This window comes from Daucus carota, chromosome 4 (assembly GCF_001625215.2).
Source record: "Daucus carota subsp. sativus chromosome 4, DH1 v3.0, whole genome shotgun sequence".
NCBI classification, from domain to species: Eukaryota; Viridiplantae; Streptophyta; class Magnoliopsida; order Apiales; family Apiaceae; genus Daucus; species Daucus carota.
Genome location: NC_030384.2, coordinates 18,426,916 through 18,440,189, shown reverse-complemented (window position 1 = coordinate 18,440,189; position 13,274 = coordinate 18,426,916). Strand labels below are relative to the sequence as shown.

The window sequence follows — 13,274 nt, the reverse complement described above, 5'->3', positions numbered from 1 at the left end:
AAGTATGTAGGTTAGTGAAATCGATATATGGTTTAAAACAAGCCTCTAAAGATTGGTTTAAAAAATTTGATTGTTTGATTACTAAATATGGTTTTGTTTCAAATGAATTTGATAAATGTTTATATTATAAAGTGCTTGGTGATGAATATGTCATTATATGCATATATGTGGATGATATTTTAATTTTTAGTAGATCAATGTCTTGTATTGTGTATATTAAAAACTATCTTTCTAGAAATTTTGATATGAAAGACTTGGGAGAGGCAAATGTGATTTTAGGAATGAGAATTTTTAGGAGTGAAAAGGGAATTCACATATCATTAAGTCATTCAATTGAGAAAATGCTTAAAAAAAATATAATTATATGGATTGTAGACCTGTAGCAACACCTTATGACTCGAGTATAGCTCTTAATAAAAATAAAGGCAATCCTATTTCACAACATAAATACTCTCAAATAATAGGTTCTCTACTATACATCTCAAATAGAACAAGACCTGACATATCTTTTGCTGTAGGAAGACTTAGTAGATATACAAGTAACCAAAGTCAAGAACATTGGACAGCTTTAGAGAGGGTACTTAAGTATTTAAAAGGCACCATAGATTATTCACTTATATATAGCGGTCATCCTGATTTACTAGAAGGATATTCTGATGCAAATTGGGTAACTGATTCACGTCTAGTAAAATCCACTTCCGGTTTTATATTTTTGTTTGGTGGTGGTACTATAACTTGGGGTTCTGTTAAACAAACTATAATTGCTAGAAGTACATCTTATGCTGAGTTAATTGCTCTTGACACTACATGTTTGGAAGCTGAATGGCTTCGCAATTTGTTGCTTGATTTATCATTTTTGTTTAAAATTGTTCCACCTATTCATGTACATTGTGATTCTACTACTGTTCTTGATTTACTAGCACAGGAAACTGTTAATGCAAAATTGAATAGGCATCTGCAGATACGTTACAAATTAATCAAGCGCTTGATGAGAGATTAAGTGACCTTAGATTTTGTGAGGTCAGAAGAGAATTTATCAGATCCTTTGACAAAGGGTCTATCTAGGAAAAAGATCCTAATTTCATCGAGGGGAATGGGGTTAAGCCCATAATTATGCATCATCTACAGTGGAAACCCTACTTGTTTAATAAGTTCCAAGGGTAGAAACAAGCTGAATAGATGTTTGTGTGAGAGCCTTCAATATAAGGAGTTACACTCCTTAGAAGATGTACGTAGATACATTCTTCTACCCCATTCCTATGATGATGAAGTGCTCATATAGTGAACGGTAAGGTTGAGTATTCATACTCTTAATAAGTCTTAAGGCAGAATTTGCAAGGTATTTATCCGTTCACTAATACCTTTGAGGAATTACCTACGTGAGAGGAGTTGTGTGGCCGCAACTATGAGATACGGGCTAATCTCTGAAACTCTCATGAGTCGGTTATTGCGCATGGCCATTATAGCGCAAGCCCTAACAATGATTTTTCATATTATGTGTGCTTTCACTACAAGAGAACGCAGTTTTACCAATGGAAATTGCCAAGGGAAATTAGTCCGTTGGTAGTTCCCAACGGATTTGTAATGATTTAACTAGTCAATATTCTCGCAATCAATTCGTAACAAACTACCAACGCTAATTTACCAACAGTATGTTCCGTTAGGAAGAAAAAACTCGTAACGGAATAATAACACAGTACCAAGAAAGTAACAACGGACTAGCAACGAGTTAAGTCTTTTGGTAAATACTAACCATTCCGTTACTAATTGGTTAGTAGTTGTAGTTGGCAATTAATATATATCAACTACCATTTCTAATCAATGTATATATCAACCTACCTTTTTCTTGTTGTAATTAATTATTCTTAGCCAGTCAAAAGCTTTGGAACATATAACATCTCTTTCTCATCCATATTTCAAAAAACACAAATTTTCATTTTGCGTCTCTTACTCACTGGAACTGATCGATCGTAGTGAGACTACTAAATGCCAACAGAATTTCGTTAGTACTTCTGTTACCAAATCTGCCAACAGAATTCTGTTACTAAATGTACCAACCACATTTTGTTGAGAAACCGTTGCTAATAATACTAACCAAATATTTGGTTGGCATGCTCGTTGTAACATTGTTGTCGAAAAAATTTAAAATCTGTTATTAATTTGTCAGTAGTCCGTTGGTAAATTTAACAACGAATGTGTTCCGTTAGCATGAACTTCCCGACGGGCTATATGCCAACCCTCTGTTTTCATTATCATTCCGTTGGCAAGGTGATTTACCAACGGAAATCCCTATTCTGCCAGCGGAATATCCGTCGTTATATATGAATTTTCTTGTAGTGTTTGTTAATATTTGGTTGAAAGAATCAAGTTCCAGGCGTAGTCCACTTTGATTTTTCAAATTGCAACAAATGTCACTAGGTGCGGGTTCCAAGCCGGAAGCTACCCGTATTGAATACATAATAAAATGAGCTCCACATTTTATTTGTTTTGTTTATGTTTTTCTTACTTAAAGTTTTATTTTTGGAGGGGATTGTTAGATATTTAGCTATTAATATCTAATATTGTGAAAAAATAAAATTTGAATATTTTAGATATATATTAAAAGATTTGGTCAAAGATATGTTTTGAAGTACATATATTTTCCTCCCGTTAAAATACCAGTTACATTCTCATGCTTTAATTCATAATCAACCTAATAATATCCCCATAAAGCTATGTATCAGGTATAAGTTTACAACCTATATAAAGAGAGTTTTGGAAAATCTAATAATATCCCCATAAAGCTATGTATCAGGTATAAGTTTACAACCTATACAAAGAGAGTTTTGGAAAAGTAGCAGAACAACAAAAAGAAAAACAATCTCTCGACTCCTCTGCTTCCATTCTCCTCTGTTTCAAAGCTCTTCTAGTCTGCATATATCGGAAAACACAAACCTCTGTTTTTATCTAGAGAAGCATATAGTTTAAAAGCATAATACTATTTATATACAATACTTTGGCTGTTATTTGGTGCATTGGAAAATCATTGTTGATGTCCTTTATCTTTCGTGCACTGCTAAAGGATAACTATTTGGGTGTTGTACCGCTAAAGAGTTGCCACAAAACCTTGCACGAGAAGGGGCACGATTCCTTAGGGCAGTGTTTTCACACGCCTCACCAGGCCACTCTCTAAAACCTTCTTAATTTAGTTGATCATATACATATTCACTTGTGTTTGTTTTGTTATATTAGTTGTTGAATTACTGGTAAAGATAATTTGTTTGTTTGCTTGTCTTTTTTATATGCACCCCTGCTATTTGTTTTTGATATTTTGAGAAGCAAAGTCTAGTGTGCTTTGAATCCTGTTTCTGTGCAATATTATGACCTGATTGTTTAATAGTCTGGTACTAGTAAGAAACACCTAAGATCTCACATAGCTAGCTTATATAACAGATTACACAAACCAAAAACGCCTTTCTCTATTTCGAGGAAGTAGGTATTAAGAAGTTTGGCAAAAGAAACACACCACAGAGATAAAAAGCAAGGAACTGCATCCATCAAGTTGAAGGCCAGGAACAAGGGTTAAATATCAAAGTGGTCACTGAAGTGGAGGTCATATATCACTTTGCTCACTAATCTTATCGGGGTCTCATTTTAATCATTAAAGTCACAATAAATATCAATCAAGTACCTCAAAATTTTAGTTGAAGTAGTAAAAATATTATTTATAGAGTTTGACACATTATTTTTGAATACTACCACAACCAAGTAAAAGGTTATGACTTCTACTATTTATGATAATATATTTAGATTTTTTAAATTTTATTTACTATTTATTTTTTATTATATTAATACATTTTTTTGTTTTAATTACAAATAAATACTAAATTAAATTGACAAAATCTGAATATATTGTCATAAATGCTAGAAGTCATAACCTTCTAATTGGTTGTGGTAGTATTAAAAAATAATGTGTCAAACTCTTTAAATAATATTTTTACTCCTTGAACTAAAATTTGGAGGTACTTGATTGATATTTATTGTGACTTTAATGATTGAAATGAGACTCCGATAATATTAGTGAGCAAAGTGATATATGGCCTCCACTTCAGTGACCACTTTGATATTTAACAACAATTCCTCTGTTATTACTACTCGAGTCATCATATTAAATTGCCATGAATAAATTCGTATATCTAAAATAAATATCATTTAGCAAAAACCAAATAATATATATACTAAACACATATATTACAGATTTGATTAGAGAGGCCTTTTTTATTATTATTATTATACAACACACAACTAAGCCAAAACACTATTATACTTTAAATGATTTGGTCAGCCACGAAATGAGATAGAGCAGAACATGAGCCTTCTGCGGTTTTGCTTGTTTATTTTTTAAATTAGGTAAAATGTATTATGGCTGACTATTAGTTTAATCCCTCCTAAATACTACTGCCGTATGCTTAATTTGACAAAATTTTGAAGTAGTCGTTTTGATTTATATTTAACTACAAGATTAACCAAAATACGCTAGTGACTTTAACCTCAAGACTTAGTTTGAGACTGCCACCGAAACTTTCAAACCTCAAACTGGTATGTGTGACACATTCATGCAGGAAACTGTGAACTTTACAACATCCAAACTGTTTTGCGGCATAAGTATTAGAATTAATAAACTTAAACTTTCTAGTGAACTCCTACAACATTACTAATATTCATCAAAATATGGCCACTGATTTATATTACGGTATAATTCAATACAATAAATTCCAATTGTCTAATAATTATCCTTGCAAGTATCAATCTTCCAATAAACCAGTTCCAATTGTCTACACAAGACTTGTTCCAGGAACATAGTGGGCATTGTCTTAAGCAGCTCTTTATAAGTGAAGTTCTACAACTCAGATGAATCTTTCCTGTTCACGAAAATGAAATTGATTCTCTTAAAGAATTTCCCAAGTCCTAGGTCTGACATATGGATATGTTCATACTCCCTCCATCCCACCAGATTCTTTACGGTTTCCTTTTTAAGCCATCCCACTCATTTCTTTACATTACAAAAGTTTCCTAAAATAGTTAATGGGTCCCACCATTTTCCCACTTTTTCTTCCTTTTTGCACTACTTTTACCCCACTATCTCTCTTTTATATATTAAAAATCAATGGGTCCCACTACTTCACCTACTTTTCTTTCTCTTTTTCACTATTTTATGCATATTTCTTAACCTCCGTGCCCAAACTCAATGTAAAGAATTGAGAGGGACGGAGGGAATATTTCATTACAGCAGAAATGAATCAAATTCAACAGATCTGTATTTTATACATAATATACCAACGTATCTTTGATTTTTTATGTTGTATTTGAAATAAGAACCAGAGATTAGAGATTGGTAAAATTTATCGGTCACGGCTAAATCCTTATCACATCTCCAAAAGGAATAAAAAAGAATGAAAATCATCAACTGGGACTAATGAGAGCCAAATTTGAAGGAGTCGGATATTTGGAGAAATAGTATTGCAGAACTTTAATCACTAATAACTACAACATAAAATATAATTCATTAATTTTAGCAGCACACTAAGGTAAGAGATTCAAAAAGACATAAGATTAAAAGCAAGGAGGATAACAATAGAGGATAATATTTGATAAAAGACACGCCTGAGCAGAAATCATAGCTTCACCACTCACCATGTAAACCTGTTCCTCTCTTAGGAAAAAGATATAAACAAAACACTTTTTATTAATAAATGCTGGGACATCTGAATGCACAAACTCGATATAGGAAGCACATGCCAGAGTTTAAGGTTCCAAAACCTATATCTTGGCAACGCACAGCACTAAAACACAATCAACATATGTGTATTAGAGACTCTAAATTTGTGCCTTGAACTCACTACAATAACACTATATACAAATACGTAATAAGATACATAAATATATCTTCGAGTTTGAAACTGTAATCAAAGATTAGAACTAGGGATCAGAGATTGGTAAAAGGTATCTAGTCAAGATTGAATAAGAAGATCGGACCAAATTAGTTACTTACACGTCTCTCAATGATTTCAACAAGTACATTATAAAAATAATCACCGACAGAAACTAGTAAGGAAATTTAATGATAAAAAAAGGTTAAAGATTATCAGAGACTTAAATACGAAAGTAATCACAACTGAATATATATCTCACTGTCATTTTGTTGCAGTTTTTTTCTCATCATTTGATCCACATTTGATATTATATATATAAAAATCTAAATAGAAAGCAGTGATGATGGGTGAAAATACACATATCCTATAGAGTGGAGTAACTAGTCAGGCAAAAAGGGAGATAAAATGTAACAGAACTGGGTTATTTGATACCACCAAATAACGAAAAAATTTAATTTTAATTCAATAAATTATATATATAAAAATCTAAATAGAAAGCAGTGATGATGGGTGAAAATACACATATCCTATAGAGTGGAGTAACTAGTCAGGCAAAAAGGGAGATAAAATGTAACAGAACTGGGTTATTTGATACCACCAAATAACGAAAAAATTTAATTTTAATTCAATAAAAATATGAAACATGTAAATATTTCAATAATTTTAGTTGCACATTGTATTAGGTAAAAAATATCAAAAAACATAGAAATTGTTACATGTCGACATAAATTTAGTATTATTGTTTAGAAATACACATCTAAGCAGCAATCTTCGCTTCAATAGATGATGTTGTGAGAGGAATTGATACAACACCCCCAGAAAGTATAGCACAATTATAGGGATATTCGTTACAACTTCGTAAAATACGGCTAGCTTTTAGGGGCTACTGTTAACATAAATTAAAGAAAAACAAATGTGTTTAAGGGCTGAGCTCGCAAAAGACCAAGCAACGAGGCCGGAACTATGGAATTCCGTCCTGCAATTGCCCGGAAATGTACGTCACAAAGGTTACACATGCCTCTCTTTAGAGTGTAGAACTTGTGAGTAATGAATCCGAATCCGTCCCTTTGCAAGGTGCCTACATACCCTATTGATAGGGATCAAGCCCATGTAGTTCTCGATTTAGGACTCTGAAGAGATAAGCTCTTATCCCCTCTAGTTTAGGATAAAACAACTTCCGCTTGTAGTTATCTAGCGGCATCCCACTCCAAGTAGGTCACTTGAAGCCTTCATCTTGCATGATTATCCGAATATATATGAATTATCTCCACCCATTTGTAATTATATATCTCCATAATGCACGTATTTATCCCTTAATTTGTAGATAAATGATAGCTGATATACTCCCAATTTGCTTCCAACTCGTCCTCCTAGAAACGAGGAAGAAGAGTCCTGCTTGGAGTCTGCCTGCCGTTCTGCCCAGGCGGCGGAAGCCCTGCCAGCGGCATCCCCTAACTGCAGCCCTACAGCTGTAAGCCAGGATGTACTTAGTGGTAATCCCTAAAGCGCTCTCAGGTGCAACCCCATCCTGATGGCAGCCTCCATTAAGCCTCTAGTGCAAGTCCATATACCCTTGTGTATGTCTTCCATGGCTCACCCAGCCATGGTGAAACCCAATATCATTTACCAAATAACTCCAGTAGATCCAAATAAAGCCCAAATAATATGATGGGCTATAAAATAAGCCTACGGAGATTTTAGGGCACAACAACTACCCCCGGTTCCTTGAAGTATTAAATACGAGAGGAACCTAAGAACGGTAACCCTCAACTTTCCAGCTGCAAGCCCTCGAATCATGTTAGGGGTTAATCGTAAATTATTTCTAAGCTTACGTGGGCGTAGCCCGGTGTAAGAAACAAGAAATAATTCAGATATACCTCATACATAATTACAAAACCAATTATATTAATTTAATGCAACCACCATAAGCCTTGAATATTTGTTCCCAAAAATAATCAAAATTGTTTCCAAAAATTGTGTTTAAGCTTCCGCAATTTCAGCTCCACCCTTTCAGTTTCCCGCGTGTGTCACAACATTTTTTAGATAAGGCCGATCCCAAATATTTCGGGGCTTAATTTAAATTCAAATTGATTTAAATTGTAACAATAAACCCCTAAATTGGTGGTGCAGTCGTAGAGGCCTATCACGCCTCTACCTCTTCAGCCACCCACCTGGGCCTCGGGAACCCCTGGCTCATCAAAGCTACCTCCACGCCAAGCCAGTCACGGCACGCCACCTGGCGTGGTTGTTCCCCACTTCCTACCGCTATATATACACATACATACAGCCTTGTTCCACTTTTCTTTAACTCCAAACTCTTCACTCTCCCACTTTTTATACTAGAAGCATCCCAGGCGCAGAACACTTCATTTTTCCGGTGTTCCATTTCGACTCCTTCTCCGTCTTCGCTTTCCGACCAAAGGTATGCTTTTCTTCAAGCCCTCGCCTTTATTTTTCCTTTATATCTGTACCATGATTGCGGCTAAATGTTTATATGACCCATGCTCGACTATCCCTTTTTGTTTTTTTTTCGACTGTTCATCTCGACATGCGTGCACACACCCACATTTGCCTTGCTTGATACTACTGTGTCAGATTGAACTGTTAGTTTGCTCTGCATGTTTGTGTAGTCGATTGTACACACCAATTTCTTAAATGTTCACACACCACTGTCTTTGATTGACCTCGATTAAAACCTTGTTTGTTTCCCGACTGGGTTATCGCCCTTGGCGTTGTTTTGTTGATTTGAAGCCTTGATCGTAACCCTAGATAACAAACCCTAGGTTCCCAATCGGCCTTCAGAGGAAACCCTTCTTTTTCGATTGAAATCCCTTTCGTGCCTTTTATCTGCTTTGAATGCTTTGTTGTGTAATTTTTGTGTTGTACCTGCTTAGTTGGTAGTTTTGGGTATCGGTTGAACGTTGTTTGTCGTGGTTGAGGTTAGGGTTAGAATCGGGCTTCTCGCTCTGGGTACCTTATTAAGCTTCCTGATAGCAAGCGGAGAAGACGAACCGTCATCCGTAGTTCATACCACTCCCCTTTGAGGGAGACAGTCCCTTTGTAGGCCTCCAACTGGAGCCTTTCCATTCTGACTTCACACCCGTAGGGCTCCACTTTTTGCAGCCCGGCTTTCCGCGGACCCTTTTTCCTTTTCTCTTCTGTTTTCTTTCGACCTTTTCACCTCTTGTTGAGTCCTTTGTTAACCCATCCTTTCCTCTTGTAGATGTCTCAAGGATCCACATCCTCCCATTCTTCCCAATCTGCTACCAGCAAGGCTCCCGTGGTCATGGTTGACACGGGGTCTTCTCCTAGCTTGGGCCTTCATCCTGATCAACCACTCTTGGGGGTTAGCTCTAGGACTTGCTCCAAGCGCAGCTTGGTGGTAAAAGAGCTCAACTGGACCACCTCTGAGTCCAGCCAAGCGGACGGGACCCCGGGCCTCCCCTAGATGCTACTGCTGAAGCCCTCGAGGAGAACCCCGAGGAGGCTGAACGGGAGGCCGAGGCTTCGATGGAGGTTATCGAGCCTCCAGCTGTAGTCCTAGCCTGCGAGTACATGGACTCCATCATGACTCCCGCCAGGCTGCAGTCCCTCCTGGAATCATGCAACCCCGGTTGCACTCTGGTGATTCCGAAACCTGGGGAGAGGTGTCACCGCTTCGATACCCTCAAGCCGGACACCAACTACCCCAACGCCGTGCTCTCCTCCCAGTTTTTCAGGCTGGGCTTGTCTCTTCCCCTCCATCCTTTCATCTTGGAGGTTCTGGAATTCTATGAGGTCTCCCCCATGCAGCTCACCCCAACTCCTACCGCATGGCGGTCTGCCTCTACATCCTCTACGACATCCACCATGGGGTGAGGATGTCTGCCTTGGAGTTGGGCTGGTTCTTCCAGCTGAAACTCACCGGGAGGACCCCAGGGTTCTTTTATCTCACTGCTTGGAATACCCACCACAAGAAGGGTATTAAGGGTAACCGCCAGTCAATGTCAGACTGGCAAAAGCTCTTCTTTTACTGCTACGACTGCCCGGTCTACAGGAAGGACTTCAATCTCTCCCCCAGTATGCTAGCTTTCCCTTTTGTCCATTATGAGTTTAGTTTTTAGGCTTCCCGTTTAGTTGCCTTATACTTGTGTTTGTTGTAGACATGCTAGTGCAGACCCCTTTGGCGGGAGAGTCCCTTGAAAGGGCCAAGCATGTGCTGAGGCTTTCCACCAAGTTGGGTGATGGTTCCAGCCTGCTAACTCCAGAGAATCTGGAGAGGCTTGGCTTTTCCACCATGGTGGTTAATGCATCCCCCGTTGACGAGGGGGTGCAGGTGTTGAAGGGACGGGAAGCCCAGGTTTCCTCCTAGCTTGGAATATTGAACTTGTTAGTTGTCAATGCTATGTCTCTTGCACATTTCCTGTTATATGCCATGCATTCTGTATAACCTTTATGTCATTTGCCGTGCTTGCATCCTTTTATATTTCCATTTACTAATCATGTGGCCTCTAATCGTTTTCCTTGTCTTCCCTTCTTGCAGATATGGCTTCCAACATCCCCAAATTTGTTAAGCGCACCACTAAGTACGAGGACCTCTACGGGGAGGCCTCCGGCTCCCAAGCTCCTATCTCCGTAAAGCTAGTATCCCAGCTGCCTACTCCCTCCTTGGAGCAAAAGAAGGCCTCCTCTGGAGGCCGCAAGAGGGACCCCTCCAAAGCTACGGTGACGGGGTCCTCAGCTGAAGGCCGCTCCAGCAAGAAGCCCAGGGTGGCCCTGACACGTAGCTCCCCTGCCTCCTCCTCAACTCAGAAGACCCAGCTCTTCCAGAGGATGCTCGGAGACCAGATCCCGGAGGCCACTATTCGGGAGTGGGACAGGCTCTCCATGACAGAGGCCACCCGTGACAAGGTGGTGGCCAATTCCAAGAGCTTGTTCCTCGACCTAAAAATGGGGGAGCATGTTGCTGACACCGCCCGGGTCAACGAAGCAATGAGGGCGGACTTAAAGCCGGCCAGGGCTGACCTGGCTTCCGCGGTTAAGGAGAGGGATGCCTTCCAGAAGGCTAACCTCAAGTTCAAGGAGGCGGAAGCCAGGGCCCAGCAGCTGAAGGAGAAGGAGGACATGGTGAGGAGGGGGCTGGAGGATGAGGTTGACGGCCTGCGTAAGCAGGTTAAGGAGCTGGAGTTGCAGGTAAAGGGTCTCCAGAATGCGGCTGCTACGGCCAAGGCGGGGAAAAAAGAGCGGGAGGCCACCATTTTTGAGGCTGGGGTCGTCGCAGGCATTAAGGACTGTGTCAAGTCGGCCTACAGGTTCTTCCCCGAGAATGACTGGGCAAAATTGGGACTTGATGCTACGGTGGCCCTGGAGGAGGCGTAGGCCGGGGATGAGGCTGGCCTAGATAAGGTTCCAGCAACTTCCCAGGGTCTTGAGGGGGCTGATACAAGGGTTGCGGCTGAAGACGAGCCGAAGCCAGCAGAGTTGATTTCTGCGGGTCTTGTGGTGACGCCCCCGGAAGGGGTTCCGGCCGCAGCCCTAGCGATAACCCAGGCTTCACAGGATCCCCCTGCCGTTGACGAGAAGGACTCCTCCTCCCCTGCTGCTCCCTGATCTCCTCTTCCTTTGTTTAATCAACTTTTAACTACGAATATTTTGGCTTGGCGTTTATCGTCACAAAATGAATTTTTGATGAGGGTGCGGACTCCTCCGAAAGTCTCGCAAGCTGTTCTGATATTCTAAGGGACCTCCCCCTGTTGGTGTGGGGAGGAACTTTCCCTTGTATTTATTTTTTTATCGCAACTGCTCTATTTCCTTCATTCGTCTTGTGTAACTTTGCTGTATTTCTTTTGATGTTGTTATATTTGCCGTCTGACCTTCCATGCAGGTAAAAAGAATGAGGGTAAGGGGTAACCCTTATATTAAGAACGCAGTGAGTTCAATTTCCGGGGGTTATGACCCCTGGGATCTTGTTCTCCAAGTACTGCCTGCTTTGTGAATATATAGGGGCACGATCATGCCCGATCTCCAATAGCGTAAAGAGTCTTTAAATTCCCCCAAGTAATATGTAGCTTAATGGATTTCAGCTTGGCTTTAACTTGGGCTGCTAGTGAAGAAGACCATCTTAAGACTTAGAGGGGTTTACCCCCCCGAGTGAACTTGGGAATAACTTGCTTAAGACCTTGTAAGCCCCAGTTTGTATGTGAGCTTATCAATGATGCCTTACGCATAAGCCCCAAGCGTAAAACCTGAGAGAAAGCTTTGAGCGTGAGCCTTAAGGGTAATCCTCACTCGTAAGCCTTGAAGTAGTCCTCAAGTGTAAGCCTTGAGGTACTTCCATAAATATAATCCTTGATGTAATTCCACAAAGTAAGCCTTGATGTAATTACCCAAAGTAAGCCTTGAAGTTTCGAGAAATTTTGCACCTTGAAGGGCTTCGATAAGCCCCAACCTTGAAAGCCTTGATAGGCCCTAAACCTTGAAGGGCTTTGATAAGCCCTACTTCCAATAAATGCAGCCTTGCAAGCTTGAAAAGCTTGAAACCTTGAAAGCTTTGATAAGCTTTAACCTTGGAAGCCTTGATAGGCTTTGACCTTGAAAGCCTTGATAGGCTTTAAACCTTGAAGGGCTTTGATAAGCCCTACTTCCAATAAATGCAGCCTTGCAAGCTTGAAAAGCTTGAAACCTTAAAAGCTTTGATAAGCTTTAACCTTGGAAGCCTTGATAGGCTTTAACCTTCAGAGCCTTGATAGGCTTTAAACCTTGAAGGGCTTTGATAAGCCCTACTTCCAATAAATGCAGCCTTGCAAGCTTGAAAAGCTTGACACCTTGAAAGCTTTGATAAGCTTTAACCTTGGAAGCCTTGATAGGCTTTAACCTTGAGAGCCTTGATAGGCTTTAAACCTTGAAGGGCTTTGATAAGCCCTACTTCCAATAAATGCAGCCTTGCAAGCTTGAAAAGCTTGAAACCTTGAAAGCTTTAATAAGCTTTAACCTTGGAAGCCTTGATAGGCTTTAACCTTGAAAGACTTGATAGGCTTTAAACCTTGAAGGGCTTTGATAAGCCCTACTTCCGATAAATGCAGCCTTGTAAGCTTGAAAAGCTTGAAACCTTGAAAGCTTTGATAAGCTTTCCTTCCGATTAGTGCAGCCATGTTGTTGAGTTGTGTTTCCCAAGTTTTGATTTTCGATTTCCAATTTTTTTGAAATTTAAGCCAAGTAATGTTGATAATATGCCTACTACCCCCGAGTTCTTTAGCATAATTACAATTATGGTGGAGAACTAGATGCAATTAAAACCCTAATTACTTTTTAAAACATACATGAAGCATTCAATTAACAATCATGGTAAGCAAGCAAGCATATACAAGATTTTTGTAACAGAAA

General features: G+C 39.4%; 1 protein-coding gene and 1 non-coding gene across 2 annotated transcripts; one reads left to right on the top strand and one right to left on the bottom strand.

The window, feature by feature from the left end:
• The first annotated feature begins 1,867 nt into the window (after positions 1 to 1,867).
• Positions 1,868 to 12,406, top strand: LOC135152384 (uncharacterized). Its single transcript, XM_064092548.1, has 2 exons — positions 1,868 to 8,334; positions 10,435 to 12,406. Exon 2 carries the CDS (start codon positions 10,437 to 10,439, stop codon positions 11,268 to 11,270), a length of 834 nt encoding a protein of 277 aa, XP_063948618.1. The 5' UTR covers positions 1,868 to 8,334; positions 10,435 to 10,436; the 3' UTR covers positions 11,271 to 12,406.
• On the bottom strand, positions 6,120 to 6,209 carry LOC135152493 (small nucleolar RNA Z199). Its single transcript, XR_010291668.1, has one exon. It is a non-coding gene; the product is annotated as a small nucleolar RNA Z199 (small nucleolar RNA).
• Positions 12,407 to 13,274: the final 868 nt, after the last annotated feature.